Genomic DNA, 19,325 nt, shown 5'->3' with positions numbered 1-19,325 from the left:
GAAAGAGCAAGGAGTTTGTCTGGTACTTCTTAGTTTAACAACATGTGCTTTGCCTATTGCTGGTGGCTCAATCAATTCAGAGGGATTCACTAAAGATGACATCCATAAGGTCAGCAGCATTTGGGTGTCTACATGAGTGCAGAACACTGCTTAGATTTGGATCTGATTTTATGTAATCATCTTGCTTTGCATTCATCACCTTTCCCTTTAAAAGGTAAGGACAGTTATTAAACTATGGGCAAGTCAACACAGAGAGAAAACATCTTGAAATATCAAAAATATAAAGAAATGACTTCTTCAGATCACCTTTTGAACTAAGCAAAATATATTTCCTTTTTTCCCTAAAAAGGAAAAAACCCACCTGCTTTGAAAACGCTGAATGCTGCTTAATTGTGTACCTGTAAAGCTATCTACAGAAAACAAACCTCTGAGCTTCACTATTTTCCCACATATGCATCTCTGCTCTTGTATCACAGCTTCCAGTATAACTGGGGGTGGAGCACTTACACCTCATTTCAATCAAAGCAAGGAGAGGGAGCCATTACTGCCCTTCCTTTTTAAAGACTATTAAAAAAAAACAGAAAAGAAAAAATAGTAGGAGCGAGACCCTACTTGGTGGTACCAAAAAGTGAACTTTTAATTTATCAGAATTTGTTTTGGCTGCATCTGTGACACATGGAAATTCCCAGGCCAGGGACTGAATCTGAGCTGTAGCAATGCCAGATCCTTAACTTACTCCACCACAGTGGGAACTCGTTATATCTTCTAAGAGTTAGAAAACTGTCATACACTTCTAAGTTTTTTAGTCACTCCTATGACATCTCACCTAGAGTCAAATATAATTTTTTTTGAGTTTAGATAATTATCAAACTATTAATCATGTTTGTTCTTTTGCTCTTAAAACTGTTTTATACATTTGATAATCAAAGTAAACACCTTGTTTAGCTTTAAAGGAGGTGTTTGGAAAGAAGCTTTAAACTATAATTATGGAGCAAAAAAAAGGTCTGTGTTTAAGGAAATACTTAAACACAGAAGTATTTGTGTTTTTCTTTTAAATGTTCTTTTAAATGTGAGATCAAAAGTCATCAAATATTACTGATTTCCAAATTCGATTAAGAGTAATAAAATGCCCAAAACAAGTAACAGCTTAAGTCGTTATTCAGAATTGGAAGAGGTAGTCAATTAGTTGTGGGCATTTAAATAACTGCCTCTCTTACTCAAGGCCTCTTTTTCCAAGCTCACATTTACTCCCCTAGACTCTGTTCCCTCTTTCCTTCTCCCCAAGTAAAATAAACAAATTTAAAAGATAATTGAAAAAGATTTCCATATGTGTTGTCTAAGTTTACGAACAAAAATAAGCATACAGTATGAATTATATTAGGTAAGCTTAATAAGCTTTTAATAAATTTGGCTTATTCCTTGTTTCAAAAAGACTGAGGCCTCTTTATTTTAATGATGTGATTACATAAATAATATCTGACTAGGAACTTGTAGATTAGGTGAACAAGAGTATGAGTATATGTGAAAAATGATAAAATCTCCAATTTTAATGGAGAGGGTAAATCAGAAAAGCAATAATTAATTAATCAGCAGAGCTGTTAGGAAATCAGTTTTCTAAGTATCAGGCATTCACATCACATTATAGGATAACTGTTTGGTAGAAATAATGTCAATACTAATATTTTTCTTCATTTTGACCTCTAGACAAAAAAGGTATTTAATGAACTAGCACAGATTTCAAAATAACATTAGTTTTGTGGTCACTCTTATCAGATATGCATTTATGTCCTGCCACTGAGCCCTGATACTATTATTTTTTAAATGTCTGATTCTACTTGCTTACAGAATTTTACTTATTCATTGAAGTGTAGCTTTTAGTGGCAAATAACTGAATACAGGCCATTAAGGTTTTCTGTTCCTGTTGTAGTTCACTGCTTTGTTAAATGAAGCAATTAGTTGTATATTTTGTCACACATGGAGAGGAAGGTGACTTGTAGTTGGCTGAAACTGCTTAAAATGTTTTTCTGTTGGTTGTTATTGTTGGTGGCAGATTTCAGGTATGGGGCTTAAGCACTTGGGTCCACAATGATTTGAAGGGTTGGTAGCCCAATGTCCTGTTGATATCCCTACGGTTGTTAGGTGTAGCTGGAGAAAGGGCATCTGGAGCAGTGGCTAGAATCCGGAGACAAAAAATGACAGAACAATGGAGGTTTAAGTGGCAGGTAATGTAGAGGGAGATGAGTAGCAGAGTCTAGCTCATGGCAACATTTACGGCTCAGCATAACCCTCTGCCTGATTTGGCAAGGCTGACTAAATTCTGATTAGAGAAACAACTGCCATTTCAAGACAAAAAATACATAAGAGAGATATTATGTAATACTTATTTTTTTTAAAGTGATTTTTATCTCAAAATATATGCCAAAGATAGAAATATATGAGAAGAGAAATACTCAAGATATATTTCATGAAGCCAATTAAAATTTGGTGATAAACAGGAAAAAAACCTGCAGATCAGGGAACACTTCCAGCAATTTTATTAAAATCATATCCACAGTTTGAGGGTTCTTCCTCTTTATAGAAAGAGAGACCCTATATCACAGGAAGATAAGAAAATTCATTTATTACTTGGTAAAAGTAACCATTTAACCATAACAAGGTCCCTATTATTTAATAGGAACATTCTAAGAACCCAATTCTCAACCTCACTGTACATTTTAATGGACATATTAAAGTAAAGCAGCACCAGATCCATGTCTTATGAAATACCCACCTGAACCTTAACCTTTGGGTAACTTTTATCACAGAGGACACAGTTTCACAGTATTAGGCTCTGTGAATTAACCAGGACAGAATATAAATCCCAGCTAGCCTTTCCTTTTTATCCAGCGCTGTTAAGCTGAGTTTTCCTTGCAGGCCAATGAGGGCATGTTCAAAAAACTAAAATTCTTTATTTATCAAAGCAAAATACAAGATAAATACATTATAACAATAATCATATGATGGAGTACCCTAAACAAAATAAAAATAAAATTTAGAATTCTTTTGATTTATTTTCAATTAAGAATGGTGACTGAAAGTTGATTAATCTTCAACATGGGCAATTCACTAAAGGAATCTGATTTTAAAAATATGTCTTCCAGAATAATTCACATTATATCCCACTGCGTGATCTAGAGTCAAATGATTTATAATCTTCGAGTAACTTTGTTTTAAAGTCTCACCATTTATGAGGGTTTATCCCAGAAAACAGCACTTTCTTGATCAATAAATATAAAAAATGGAAAATATTCCAAGTAAAAATATAATTATTAGTGGTAAGAATTTTTATATTCCGTAACTACTACCAATTCAAATATTTTTCATATCCCAATTAGCAATGAGGTCTACAAGTTGTTGTTAGGGTTTAATTCTCAAGAGGGGAGTGAAGCAAGTCCTCTTTTTTTTTTTTTTTTTTTTGGTCTTTTTTGCCTTTTCTAGGGCCGCTTCCACAACACAAGGAGATTCCCAGGCTAGGGGTCTAATCGGAGCCATAGCCACCAGCCTACGCCAGAGCCATAGCAACGTGGGATCCGAACCAAGTCTGCAACCTACACCACAGCTCACCGCAACGCCGGATCCTTAACCCACTGAGCAAGGTCAGGGATTGAACCCCCAACCTCATGGTTCCTAGTCGGACTTGCCAACCACTGCGCCACGAGGGTAACCCCCAAGTCCTCATTAATTCATACTTTCTAATTACAAAGATATAACTATGAAAAGCTTATGAAAAATAAGAAGTCAGAGTTTTCAACAGAAAACTATTTGGTCCCAATTCTATGTACTCATTTATTCGATTATTAAACTCAAGAGGTAGACTTAGGTAAGTAATTTGGTGTCTAATTACATCAACGTGTATAAAATGACACACACCTACAAGTGGGAAAAATGATTTCAGAAATAATAGAAACAGCATGACATTTTCAGAAGAAGTGAAATGGAATAAATTGTTGGCTATAAGACAACAGGTTGTGAGAATACCTTACTAGGTTAGAATTTGAGGTAAGGTAAGATTTAACACTATTAACTCCAAAGGAAGATTAACAAAATATTCAGGTATGGTCATGTAAAGATCACAAAAAAGGGAAACAGGTAAACAAAAACGATGTATGAGAAACAGTGAAGGGATTAGTAAAGTAAGAACTGAAATGTCAGGGCCAGTTCTCCCATAGCATGCCCCAAGATTGAGAACTTAGCGGATGTGTCCCCAGGAAGGTCCAGCGCAGTACTACCTAGTGCACGCAAGAACTGTCCTGCTGGCTGCAAGCCTCAGCTAGCAGGTGCCTACTGTCCTCCCCTCTGTGCTTGCTTTCAGCAAATTCATATGCTGAGCTGACTGAACCCTTATCTTCTTCCATCTGGAAGGACAGAAAAGCAGTAAGTCTCATATTACAGAACAGTACTCTCACTGTATATAAGTTTAGAATCAAAACAGCAAGTTGGGGTTCACATTCTGTGAGACACAAATGAATGTTCACACAAAACTACTTTCATTTACTGTCACAAAAGAGAGCTAACGGGAGCTTCTTAAGGTGCATATAATAGGGCACACAAAACAAAGCCATGATTTTCCAGTGCACAAAGTTAAAACCAGGTTTCTGTCAATAAAATTCAGTTTCTTCTCTTCAACAAATTCCTTGGTATCAAGAGTAAGGGCTCTCATTCCCAAGGTAAATCCCATTTCATATCTCTCATGCTCCCTTCGCAGAAGACTTCTCTACCCTAATTAGACTTCAGCAGAGTAGAAGGGTCAATCACACAGGCTTTCAAATGTTAGACATATGGGCAAGGGGGGGCTTGATTTGATTTAGTAAACAAAATTAATTTGAAATACATATTTTTAGTGACTTTTGACTAACTTCCACAAATTTCTATAAAGTATTAGAGACCTTCTAAGGAGTATGAATCCATAGCCAAGATAATTTTAATCTTTCTTAAATTATAAAAAAGTCCTCAATAAGTAAAAAATAACTTTCTTCTCATTTCTATGTGTTTTCTTAGTCTTAGGACTGATTAATAATTATTTCTATTAAAAATGCTACAGTATATTTTTCATAAATATAAAAATAAAGTAGTAGAATTCCTCGGTTTAAAGAATACAATAAGTTTATACAGATAGCTTGTAATTATAGCTTTGCATATAACATAAAGGAGTGGAACATACTCAAAATGAGTTCTCTTTTATTCCAAAGAAAATTTGTGTTCATATGTTAATGGTTCCTAAGAAGTACGAACCTGATTAAAGATTTGAAAACTCTTAAAGATGTTTGATTTATGCACAAATACCATGGATCATATCCAGGAATATACTATGCAATGTAGTTCAAAAACAAGACATATTTAAAATTCACAGAATGCACCAGCAGAGAGATGTTTATGGGCACTTATTCTTCATGTAGCTGTGAGCAAATGCCCACCCAGTGATCATCCACTGCTCATTTAAGCAACTGTTATTTCTGCCTGGCCTTTGGTTGAGCATAATAGCATTTTTTTATTTATTTATTTTTTTGTCTTTTGTCTTTTTGTTGTTGTTGTTGTTGCTATTTCTTGGGCCGCTCCCGCGGCATATGGAGGTTCCCAGGCTAGGGGTTGAATCGGAGCTGTAGCCACCGGCCTACGCCAGAGCCACAGCAACGCGGGATCCGAGCCGCGTCTGCAACCTACACCACAGCTCACGGCAACACCGGATCATTAACCCACTGAGCAAGGGCAGGGACCGAACCCGCAACCTCATGGTTCCTAGTCGGATTCGTTAACCACTGCGCCACGACGGGAACTCCCGAGCATTTTTTGTTGTTGTTCTTCTCTGATGCTGCTGGTAAGTAAATAGATTACAATACTTAAAATGATCATGTGATAGGTGAAGAACCTGAAGGCTCAGAGAAGTAAACCAATTTGGCTAGGACATACAAGGTGCAGCACCAAGGGCATCCCACAATAGCATCTGAATGCTAGCCAAAAGAGATCTTCTCCCGTTGTACCACCTGACTGGAGAGTGACTTCGGCAAGGACTACCTGACTAATGTATCCTGCTCTCATTGCATCGTGTTCTATCACAGATTAACGTTAAGCTTACTACTTTATTACGTTATTATGGAGCGTGGGATCTCTTTAACTTATGATCTCCTTGCCTCATTCTTTTTGAGTCTATCTTGCTCAAAAAATGTGGCTTGATTTAAGCCGACACGGTATGTGAAAATATGATTTAATAAAAATATCAAGATTATCCACAATGCAAAAGTTAATCTCCACTTTCACAAAAGTACTTGCCAAAGTGTTATTTTTTTATCTTTTTAAATTTCAGGGCTGCACCTGTGGCATACGGAAGTTCCCAAGCTAAGGGCTGGAACTGGAGCTGCAGCTGGCGGCCTCCATGACAGCCACAGCAATGTGGGATCCGAGCCACATCTTCAACCCATGCTGCAGCTTGCAGCAACACTGGATCCTTAACCCACTAAGCGAGGCCAGGGATCAAACCCACATCCTCATGGACACTAGTCGTGTCCTTAACCTACTGAGTCACAACTGGAACTCCTATTTTATTATTTTTTTATGGCTGTACCTGCAGCATATGCAAGTTCTTGAGTAGGGGTCGAACCGGAGCTGCAGCTGGGACTTACACCACAGCCACAGCTGAGAGGCATCTGCAACCTATGCCGCAACTTGCAGCAATGCTGGATCCTTAACCTCCTGAATGAGGCCAGGGACTGAACCTGAATGCTCACGGACACTATGTTGGGTTCTTAACTCCACTAAGCCACAACGGGAACTCCCAAAGTATTCTTTTAAATAATGAGCTCTACTTCTTTAGAGTTAATTAAATGTTCGAAAATGTGATAAATACCCACTGTTTTCAGAAAGGTATGTATAGATAAAATGTGATATATATATTTGGCTCAACAAAAGGTGAAGGCAGTTTTTCCAAGTTTGTTTTGATTTTAGTTGTTTTAAACATGAAATTTAGTTGACTATCACTCAAACAGCTATTTGTATATTCATCTACAATAACTATACCTTTGTATTTCAAAGTAGAATAATTAAAAAATACTGATGTTAATAGGAATAATAAAATCAAAAGGTCTGGTAAAGTTTTGGAACAGTTCAAAATTATGAATTCATAGGGTTATATATAAAGGTTATTTAAGCAGTGCTTTGTCAAAGCCATTCATTTGATCAAGTGAACATAGGCACTAGAAACCTTGGGATAGGAAAGAATTTAGAAAAATATGTGATTAAGAAAAAATACTGACACAGTGAGAAGCTGAAGTGTATCAAAACTAAAAAAAAAAAAAAAAGTTTTTAGTTATATTACTTTTCCTCTTCAAACCAGACTAGAGTTAAAATTAATGTATATAGTTTTGGCATCACAATATGAAAAGTTCTAGGATTTAAACTTTTATTCTCTTTCATCCAAAGACATCTCTAGACTATTGGTTATTTTTTGTGGAAACTGACAGAATTGATCTGTCTGTGGAGATAAAGGTACATATAAGAGATACAAAATACATTGTTCAATTTATAGATACACTAAACAATAGCAAGGATATGAAATGTTTCAGCAGCCATTACAGTGTACAAAGACAAATATGCATGTACTTATAATACAGATTAAGGTAAGATAAGAAATGGGTAACTCAGCCCTCCAAGTAACTGAAACTTAAAACTTTAAATTTTATGATGAATTTCTGTAGCTTAAATTATTCAACATGCAGGAACATTCATAAGTATGACAAGCAGAAGCATTAGAATTGTGCTAGAAAAGTTATTAAGGTGTAAAATATATAACAAGGTACAGATCTCTGTCCTGTTATGCGGAATTTTTGTCTGAATTTTCTTCTCAAAGAAGAAATGGATTTTTCTTAAGGTTTCAATATACATATTAATAAAGGTCAAATTAGAGACAGAGCTGTGCTAACAAAAGTGCCCCACTCTTAATTCATGCCTCTGCCCATCTTTTGAATATTTTTAAATTGACCTTTAGCATGCAGAAGAGTTAACGAGGTTCTACTCCTCCTACTCTACCTAAGTTTGCTCAGCTGATTCCTTGCCCTTGACAATGGCTGCAGTGCGATGAACTCGTCACTTAAAGCGACTGTGTTGGAGTACATCTATAAGTGGACAGAAAAGGGATGGGACATACAACAAGTCAGTGAGCTGTATTTATTACCTAAGAGACAGACACAGGACAAGATTTATAAAGACATCTGTTCCTACAAGAGTAGAAAATATCATACATGGTAGACATACATGACTGACATTTGTTGGGCTGTTGGCTCTGCTATCAAAAGAATTTACACTTAATACCACATTGTTATTTTGGAGAAAAACAAAGCTCAAAATGAATGCTGACCAATTTCCTTTTGATATGATTTTTCTTGCTAATTTTGGTAAGCAATGAAGTAGCTGACAACTTTCTAACAATTTTCTCATCATGTGAAATCAGAGATGGCAGTACAAGGCTGAAATAATAAAGATTACTGACTGAAGCAAAGGCATAATGTCACACCCAGAATCTGAATGACCACTGAGTGAAAAGAGAAAACTCCCAGCAGGCTAAAAAAATCCCTAGGTGGAAGTAGACATTTCCTCTTTAGATCAGATCACAGTAGAACATCCAGTCAAATCATTTTGAAGAAATTTAGTGGGGCAGAAGGGAGCTTATACCAGTTTTCATACATAGAAAAACAACCAATTTTTAAATCAATTCAACCTATGGTAAAAAGAACCAAAATATATATAAAGTACTTTAAATTTTTTCTTATCTAAGGGTCCACCCTAAGGTGTCAAATATTTCCTGTGTATGCGGAAGCTATAAAAAATTATAAGAACTAATATTGTTGTCAACTTTTTTTTTGGTCTTTTTAGGGCCACACCTGCGGCATATAGAAGTTTTCAGGGTAGGGGTCTTATCAGAGCTGCAGCTGCCGGCCTATGCCACAGTAACTCAGGATCTGAGTCATGTCTGTGACCTGCACCACAACTCATGGCAATGCCAGATCCTTAACCCACTGAGCAAGGCTAGGGATCAAACCTGCATCCTCATGGATACTAGTCAAGTTCATTACTGCTGAGCCACAACAGGTACTACTCAACTTTCATCATTAAGAAATATCTATGGAAATACATATGTTTGCAAATGTTGTGCCTGAGAAAATTTCTAAGGATAAATGTAAATAAATGTTTACCTTTATAAAGAATTATATTTGTAAAGTGATATTATATATGTGTGTGTGTGTATATTACACACACATGCATACATATATATGTGGCCAGGGATCGAATCCACATCCTCATGGATACTAGTCAAGTTTCTATGTGCTGAGTCACAGTGGGAATTCCTTATTAATATATTTTGGTGAAATATAACTTTAAAAAATTTTATTTTATTTTTCGGTTGTGCCCATGTCATGAGAAAGTTTCCCAGTCAGGGACCGACTTCAGAGGCTACAGTGATAATACGGGATCCTTAACCCACTGTGCCGCAAGGAAACTAACTCCGTAATATAACTTTTTATAGCCACAGGGGCAAGATAAATATGTTCTCCATAAGGATCCAGAAAAAGTATAATAGACAATGTATTAAAAGTAGTATTCTCTTACATAAATATTTATCTCTAAAGATAGGAAAAATGGTAGGCAAACCTTTCTTTCTGTCTTTTTTAGGGCCACACCAACGGCATATGGAGGTTCCCAGGCTAGGGGTCTAATCGGAACTGTTGCTGCTGGCCTACACCAGAGCCATAGCATCGCCAGATCCGAGCCGCATCTGCGACCTACACCACAGCTCACAGCAACGCGTAATCCTTAACCCACTGAGTGAGGCCAGGGATGGAACCTGCAACCTCATGGTTCCTAGTCGGATTCGTTTCTGCTGTGCCACGAGGGGAAATCCCGTAGGCAAACCTTTCTGATATAAATATATGTATAGACAGACATAGTTATCAGATTATGCAAATTTTTTCAGCTCCATCTGGAGATGAGTATCACAAAGCAACATTCCCATTATCCTTATAATTATGTTCTTACCTGAAGACTTACTACATATAGATCCAGGGTTAGGTGCTTTATATTCATTATCTCTAAACAATCATGTAAGGTAGTAATTATTACTCTGACATTACAGAGGAAGAAACTGAGGCTTAAGGAAATGACTTAAGGACATACATTTTATAAATGGTTAATATCATTTCAAGTATTTGAATTAAGTTTGTGGGGCTTCAGAGGTCTATGTTGCTTCAACAGTGTTAAAACTGGCTAGGATTGAGTTACCAAAGCAAATAAGTGCTATAGAAATCTTGATATGATCAAATGAAATTAAAACCAAAATACAGTTTAGGAAGTCTAACCAAATCACTAAGTACTTAGGGAGTACTTGCTTTTTGTAGTACAAACATGCAACTAAATTTCCAATTTTTTTTTTTTTTTGGCTGCTCTGTGGCATATGGAATTCCCAGGCCAGGGATCAGATCTGAGCCATAGCTGCAACCCAAGCTGCAGGAGCAGCAACACCGGATTCAACCCACTGTGCCAGGCCAGGGATCAAACATGCATCCCAGCACTCCCAAGATGCTGTCAATCTTGTTGCGCTACAGTGGGAACTCAGAAATTTCCAAAACTGAAATGAAATTTGCTTGGCATATAGGCAGAACTAAATGATTAATAAACTTTGCTTACAGGGCATAAAAGTTGATTAGAATATATTCTTGAGGATATATACTCAATGCTATGCTACAGTTAACAGGATGAACTCAGATTTCTAGGTCATGAACAAGTCAATTATACAAAAAAGGCACATTTAACTAAACAGCTATCATTTTTTGAGCATCTACTTTGTGCACATTATTTCATTTAATCCTCATTACTGAAGTAATGAAGGTATTCCTTTTTTTTTTGGCTGTGCCCACAGAATGTGGAAGTTCTAGGACGGGGATGGAAACCACATCCAAGCAGTGACCTGAGGTGCTGCAGTGACAATGCTGGATCTTTAACCCACCGTGCTGGAACTCCAAAACAGACATATTTGTCATAATTTTACACATGAGGAAACTGAGACTTAAGAGTCACAGAGCTACACAGTGGTAGAACTGGGTTTTGAATCAGGCCCTAAAGACCATATTCTTAAACACTATGTAACATCTACTGTAACTTAATATTTATTAGTATGTGTTCAGTGAGAGAATATATTTTATAAAAACCCATTCTGTAAAAAGTTACACAGGTTAAAGAATTTATTTCATACTTTTGTTGAAAACAATATAGACTAAAGAAGTATTACTCAAATTCTTAGGTTTCTAAAGATAATGGATACATATTTGATAGAATGCTGTGGTAATACTATTTAAAGACACACTATTATTTGGATGTAACTTGATAATCTAGTTCTATTAATAACACAATGTAATTTAAAAATTATAATTTGTCAGGAGTCATAAAATAGCAACAATATCTTTAAAAATACCACATTTAATAATACTTATAGAATACTTGTTATAGGAATAGACAATTTCCTATTTTCTAATATAAGCAAATTATAATGACAGTTATTCATCATTAAAGACTTCCGATTAAAAAGGTATTGTATATAACAAGTGGATACCTGTGCCTTTTCAATATTTGTAGGATGGAGCTGTCGGTCAAATACTTTCTTCACAATATCAAGAAACAGACATGTAACAACCATGAGGATTATGGCAAACCAAGCAGAACCACTTGACAGGAGCTCAATAAATACAAAATACATATTTTGGGAGCCCAAAAATGGCCTGCAAAGAAAGAAAATGGTCTTAATAAAAGTAGAAACTAATAGGATAGATTCCTAAATCAAGACATTAAGTAAATCTACTATATTTGAAGAATACTATGGGAAAATGTTCAGTGTAATTTAATTAATCAACTAATAAACCAAGATAGACTTTAACTGTTAAAAATAAAATCCAATTTAATTTGTTTCAGTAACAGCTATAGTTTTTATAATTAGGAAAGTGGCAAGTAGCTGGCTAAATAATTCTATCTTAGTGGTAGGATATCAAAAGAATTAGGTAGAATTAGGTAGTAATATAGGCTTAAGAGACGAAAAAAACCAAGGAAAAGTACATAACAACATACTTGATAAGCAACAACAAGCCTGATTATGCAAATCTTAGATTAAAAAGCTCTACTTAGAGGATCTTCTCTTCACATGTATTAAAAAAAAATGTACTCACAAATATTTTACATAGTAGAATGTATTATCAAGATTTGGGTTTATGTATGTATTACTTCAAAATATGGGGAAATACAGAAAGAAATGGAGAAATAAAGAGGATTAAAAACAAACATTACAAACAAATGATGATATTCATAAAAGTATCCTTTTACATTCCAAAATGAAATTTAATGTTTAGCTAATCCAAGTTTTTTGCCCACTTTTTGTAATATTTTGCCTGGTATAGGGATCACAGGCACAGCAGGCAAACGTAATATAAATTCTCCAGTTGAGAGACTTTAGTTGTCCACAGCTTACCAAAGAATCTTAGGAGAGGCATTAATTTTTAGTCTATCAGAGTAGATGACTATCTGATTTTTATCAATGAAGATGCAGCATACTATTTACTTTTGAGAGAGAAGTTAACTCATTCATGAAAATTTAAAGATTCTATGTGACTTATTTTATTATATACAGTAATAATAATTTAGAGGGAATATGGTTAGTGTAAAGAACATTAACTGTCAAGTAAATCCTAGCTTTGCTGCTTTTTTTTTTTTTTTTTTTTTGTCTTTTTTTGCCATTTCTTGAGCCGCTTCCACAGCATATGGAGGTTCCCAGGCTAGGGGTCTAATCGGAGCTGTAGCTGGCCTACACCAGAGCCACAGCAACGTAGGATCCGAGCCGCATATGCGACCTATACCACAGCTCATGGCAACACCAGATCCTTGACCCACTGAGCAAGGCCAGGGACCGAACCCACAACCTTATGGTTCCTAGTCGGATTCGCTAACCACTGAGCCTAGACGGGAACTCCTTTGCTACTTTTTAACCTTTGTGATCTTGGAGCTCAGTTTCCAAATAGACAAAAGAGGGTAATAAGATTATTGTAATGAATCAATGTAGTATCTTAGATAAAACACTTAGAATGTAGTAGACATCCAATAATTGTTTCTTTTTTCCTCCATATCAGGAAGATCAACTGAAAGAACTACATTTCTTATCAGGATAGAGTCTCAAAATTATTCTGAGAAGAATTTGTACATAATAGACTCTACCACAATAAATATTTACTAGAGTTGAATCAACATAATTAAAATACAATATACTCACCAGAGAATCCCTCCATAAAACAATGAAAATATAAAATAGAATAAAATAGATCCCCAGGTAACAAGGTGATTGATCCAGGTCCAAAAATGAGTTTCCAAAGCCATCTAAAAAAAGTAAAAATAAAAAATCCCTAATGTAAATTTATAAATCTTTAATTTCTCAGGTAAAACGCAAGAATAAAATGTATCAATTATAAGTGACTAAGGTTCCTATGGCAAAAATCCTTCAGAGGATAAACATTAACGGAAAGATCGTGGTATGAAATTTGAACATTTTCAAATTAATAGCATTTTTCTTCTAGAAGAAAGCAGCATTAAAATTTCATGAGTATTTTATTCTCAACTCCATGGCTTAAACCAGTTTGTGTTATCTTACATTACAGAGAGAGAAGAAGAATACTCAGAGATGAGTATTGGGGGGTTAACCTTTATTTCACCAAAAAAATTAGCTGAGGCTTTCCAAAACAATGAACTTAAAAAAGGATTTTTTTGACAAAAACTAAAGTGAATTATTAAACTACCAATCTATAAAATTATTCATGACTGGAAAAGGATAAGGGAAAACTGATCTATCTATAGCAAAAGAAATGAAGAAAATTAACTTTGAATTATACAGATACAAAATGTATCCATGATTCCAATTTCCATATCATACCTTCGCTGTGACTGTAATAACCATGACTGTGAAGACCAAGGTGCCAAATGTCCAGTTTCCAAACATCTAAAAGAAAAAGAATAAACCAGTATTGCATTACATGTTAACATACTGCTAAATCAGGTGTGAGGCAAAAAGTAATTACACTCTTCACTAAAAATCACTTGTACCATTTACACCCATCACAACTGAAATCTGTGACTTGATTAGAAAAATTAAAGGAAAATGAAAGAAACACTATAAAGCATTACTAAGTTCATTACTATATAAGATGATTCTTTGGATAACATTATCAGCATTAAAACCCAAAGAAAGGTTTGGAATTGTGTGGCACAGTTTTTAGTTGAATGGTATAGCCATTAGTGACTGCTTTATTCCTGTAACACAGATAAAATGATGATAAAAACCTGTTCAATCACAATTATTTTCTTTTTTTTTGTCTTTTCTTGGGCTGCACCCACAGCATATGGAGGTTCCCAGGCTAGGGGTCTAATCAGAGCTGTAGCTGCCAGCCTACGCCAGAGCCACAGCAACGCAGGATCCAAGCCTCATCTGCAACCTATACTACAGCTCACAGCAATGCCAGATCCTTAACCCACTGAGCGAGGCCAGGGATCAAACCCGCAACCTCATGGTTCCCAGTCAGATTTGATAACCACTGAGCCACGATGGGAACTCTCACAATTATTTTCTAAAACCCTTCTAACCAAAAACCCTTCTAACCAGAAGTCACAGCAGATTAACTGCCACTGTATTTCTGGACACAGCATAGACAGAACAGGTAAAAAACAAATTTACATACAAAACCAACACGTGAAAGGAAAGATAATGGCCAGTGAACTACTCCTCAAATGATTTTGTATGAAAATGCAGTTTACATCAATCAGATAGTATTCCCAGGGCTTTATAGTCAAAACTAAGGTTTACTAAAAATGCAGAATTCCCAAAGAATGTCAGTATTTAATTTACACAAATAAGAGCACAACCAGAACTATGTACTAATTTAGTTTAAAAAGTAATAACAGTCTCTACCAGTGGCTTAAAAAATTATTAATTATGGATTTATAACAATCAGCATTTACTTGACAAATTACTTAACCTCTCTCTATGTCACTTTTTGTACCTATAAAATGGGGAAACACATTATAGGCTCCCATAAGAATTAGGGTATGCAGGAATTCCCATCTCGCTCAGTGGAAACAAATCTGACTAGTATCCATGAGGATGCAGGTTCAATCCCTGGCCTTTCTCAGTGGGTTAAGGATCCAGTGTTGCCATGAGCTTGCCATGAGCTGTGGTGTAGGTCACAGATGTGGCTCAGATCTGGTGCTGTTGTGGCTGTGACATAGGCTACAGCTCTGATTCGACCCCCAGCGTGGGAACCTCCATGTGCCGAGGGCGTGGTCCTAAAAAGACAAAAGAAAAAAAAAAAAGAATTAAGATATGCAGAAAGAACAGGGTGTATGGTATAAATAATAAGCAATCAATAAATAATGGCTATTATAATCAACAATGAGATAACTAGTATTTCTTTATTTGAGGGTACTTGGGGGAGTTTGTCAAGTGGAAAAGAATGGAAGTCATATTGACTTTTCCTGCTTTTATCATCTCCAGAGATGACCTGGAAATACTGAAAAAATCATCAGGTCTCAGTCAGCTCAGTTCTTAAGAGTCTTCTCTTTCAGGCATATGGGTACAGGTATTTGATACTGTCAGGAAACCTGTGCCTAGAGGTGGTAACAACAGCACATCTATCCATCAGTATCTGCTTTTACTGCGGCTAGTTACGTGGTTTCTTCCTCAGAAGCAGAGGAGGATTTAGGGCTCCTTCTGGTATTCATAGACTTAGAGGGAACTGTGGAAAACACATTTACATTCTCTTTTTTTAAACTGGCAAAAGTAATGTATTTCAAGTGCAATCATCAGTTAAGACTCTTTCCATTCTCATTTCCTCTTGAGCTAGTTTACGTGATGATGAAGTGAGTGGCAGAGGGCATTTTGGGGATTTGGCTAAAGAGAAGTTGAGTTGGGCTTATTACTTTGGTTTAGGTTAAGTGGGATGTATTTATGTCTACTCATAGTCACTTTCACATACTCTTTCATTCTTTTTTTGTCTTTTGTCTTTTTAGGGCTGCACTCACAGCATACGGAGGTTCCCAGGCTAGGGGTCTAATCGGAGCTGTTGCTGCCGGCCTATGCCACAGCCATAGCAATGCCAGATCTGAGCTGTGTCTGCAATCCACATTACAGCTCACAGCAACACCGGATCCTTAACCCACTGAGCAAGGCCAGGGATGGAACCCACAATATCATGGTTCCTAGTTGGATTCATTTCTGCTGTGCCACAACGGGAACTCCCACATACTCTTAAGTTTGTATTTACAGTTCTATGATTTTTCCTTTAATAAGGGTCTGCCAAAATAAGGAGAGTTTAGACTATTCTACTAAACCTGGATCTGCCCTTGCTCAGAAGAGACAGATGCTTTGAAACACTTTCTATCACAATCTGTTTTTCAGATCACTTCTTCTAACTTAACCTTGTACCTAATTACTTAAGCCAAGAATGTATTCCAAATTAAAAAGGATCACTCATCACTCATTTGTATATTTAAGACATAAAACTGAGCATCTATTCTATGCCAAATATCATTTAGACCTTGGGGAATAAAGCAGTGATAAGGTAAAGTTCCGGACCTCATGGAGCTTACACACTGTGGAGGAGACAGAAAATAAATAGATTTAATAATACATACTTTCAGGTAGAGGTTAGTGCTATGAAAAAAGCAAATATAGAGCAAGAGGTCAGGAACTGAAGGAAGGTGAGGAAGGTGGGGTTTTAATGGAGTGGGCTAGAAGGGCCTACTTAAACCAGTGACGTTTCAGCAAATGTGAATAAATAAGAGTCATTCACATGACTACGTGAGAGAAAAGCATCCAGGCAGAGAAATAACAAGTGCAGAAGTAAAGCAGGAACAAATTGGTTTAAAAGAGCAAGAAAACTAATGTGGATGAGTAGAGTAAATAAAAGGAAAGGTGGTAGGAAATACAGTCCAAGATACAGTCTAGATCTTTCGTTTTCTTTTTGCTTTTTAGGGCCTCACCTGCAGTGTATGGAAGTTCCCAGGCTAGGGGTTGAACTGGAGCTGCAGCTGCTGGCCTACACCACAGCCACAGCAACGTGGGATCTGAGCTGAATTTCCGACCTACACCACGGATCCTGGCAATGCCAGATCCTTAACCCACTGAGTGAGGGCAGGGATTGAACCCACGTCCTCATGGATACTAGTCAGGTTCGTTACTGCTGAGCCACGACAGGAACTCCAGATCTCTTCATTTTTAAAAGATCACTTGGGCTGCTGTGTAGAGAACAGAGAGTAGGAAAGGGAAGAACAGAAGCAGGAGCAGGAAGAGGGCAGTTACTATGGTCCCAGAAAGAGATGGTGATGATCCTAATAGTTTGGAAGAGGAGAGAAATAGAAACATTCAGGAAATGTGTGATTAAAACCAAAGTGACCATGTATGGGTTGTGAAGGAAGAAGAAGTGAAGTCAAGGATGATTCTTAGAATTTCGCCTGAGAAATGGAAGGAAAATGGGTTTGCAGAAGTCAAGATTTTATTTTTTAATAGTAAGTTTGGGATTTTTATGAGACTTATAGAGAAGGCAATTAGTTACTGTTGTTCAGTTCTCCAGTACAAACTATCTCTTTAGTATCAGCTTTAAACATATAGCTGATTATTGGGTGATACCATAAGCAAGGTATATATTTCTGTTCTCTAATGTACATAATTTTCTATAAATTACCTGGAATATTATTGTATTTTTTTAAATTACTCAATGAATTTTATTACATTTGTAGTTGTACAATGATCATCACAACCAAATTGCCTGGAATATTATTAATGCTTTAAATATTTGTCTCATGAATAAATGACCATATAGGGAAATTCTGTAATGTACTAGATAATCAAAGATATTTTAATTATAAGCTCTAATTATAATAAATCTGTATCTATTTATAGGAATTAAATTGCATATGTGTTCTTGAATGACCTGACTGGTAATTATGTTGGTTAAATCATTTGAATTGAAATAAAGAATACTGATTTCTCTTTGGAATACAGATATAAAATAGTATATTTTTGTCTTAACGCAGTGCTCTTACCATTTGATGGTTAGGTTTTAATAGCTGATGATGTATAGTGTGAAAGAGAAATCAATTAAAGATAGGAAATAAGAGGAGAAATCATGAAAAAATAAAAGTACTAGTAAGAATTACAAAAAGGTTTTTTTTTTCTCTTTCAAAATTAGAATTTGAAATTTTTTTTTTTTTTTGTCTTTTTGCTATTTCTTTGGGTCATCCCGCAGCATTTGGAGGTTCCCAGGCTAGGGGTCGAATCGCAGCTATAGCCGCTGGCCTACGCCAGAGCCACAGCAACACGGGATCCGAGCCGCGTCTGCAACCTACACCACAGCTCAGGGCAACGTCGGATCGTTAACCCCCTGAGCAAGGGCAGGGACCGAACCCCCAACCTCATGGTTCCCAGTCAGATTCGTTAACCACTGCGCCACCACGGGAACTCGAGAATTTGAAATTTCATCTCTTCAGTCTGTTGTGTGTTGCTAATTATTTCCCCTAAACTAATCTGACAAATGCTCCAGACCTGGAAGGCTTGATATAGGAGTGAAGAATTACTTTTTCATCCTTAATCTTTCCTGTTCCCTTTATTTTATTTTTTTGGTGTCCTGTGGAAGTTCCTGGCCAGGGACTGAACCTGCACCACAGCAACCTGAGCCGCTGCAGTGACCAAGGCTGGATCCTTAACCCACTGCACCACAAGGAAACTCATTTAATTTTTAATGTGGTGAAACAGTGAATATATGTTTGAGAATGGTACCGAGGGTATGACAATTTAGCATATCTACTGGAGAAGTGTAACTAGAATTAGAGTACTCTAATAGTTTTTTTTTCTATTTTTCTCCAGTCCTGCATTTTTTGAATTTTAATTATTTTAGTTTTCCAAACTGGGTATAACTCCATAAGGAGAAAGAAAAAAAAAAAATCAGACATTTTTCTTTGACTTTCTGTATACCTCAGCAAATCAAAAACAAAATGAACAAGTTAAAAAACACTTATATGGGGAGTTCCCGTTGTGGTTAGCGAATCCGACTAGGAACCATGGGGTTGCGGGTTCGATCCCTGGCCTTGCTCAGCGGGTTGAGGATCCGGCGTTGCTGTGAGCTGTGGTGTGGGTTGCAGATGCAGCGTGGATCCCATGTTGCTGTGGCTCTGGCGTAGGCTGGCGGCTACAGCTCCCATTCGACCCCGAGCCTGGGAGC

The 19,325-nt window shown here is 36.5% G+C and overlaps 1 protein-coding gene across 21 annotated transcripts in view; it reads right to left on the bottom strand.

Annotated features, from left to right (window-relative positions):
- The window catches only part of ATP11B (ATPase phospholipid transporting 11B (putative)), a 146,275-nt gene that overhangs the window by 12,081 nt on the left and 114,869 nt on the right, over nt 1-19,325 (bottom strand). For 17 of the 21 annotated variants that reach the window (XM_021069867.1, XM_021069875.1, XM_021069874.1 and 14 more), the window contains 3 exons: nt 13,988-14,053; nt 13,334-13,437; nt 11,633-11,798 (listed from right to left, as the gene is read on the bottom strand). In XM_021069867.1, coding sequence (XP_020925526.1) covers nt 11,633-11,798; nt 13,334-13,437; nt 13,988-14,053 — 336 coding nt within the window. Of the gene's footprint in view, nt 1-4,268; nt 4,395-8,058; nt 8,145-11,632; nt 11,799-13,333; nt 13,438-13,987; nt 14,054-19,325 lie in introns of all 21 variants that reach the window. The other 4 variants (XM_021069876.1, XM_021069872.1, XM_021069873.1 and 1 more) reach the window with 2 other exon arrangements.

This window comes from Sus scrofa, chromosome 13 (assembly GCF_000003025.6).
Source record: "Sus scrofa isolate TJ Tabasco breed Duroc chromosome 13, Sscrofa11.1, whole genome shotgun sequence".
Lineage (NCBI taxonomy): Eukaryota > Metazoa > Chordata > Mammalia > Artiodactyla > Suidae > Sus > Sus scrofa.
Note: the sequence above shows the minus strand (reverse complement) of the source record. Positions and strands in the feature narration are given on the sequence as shown.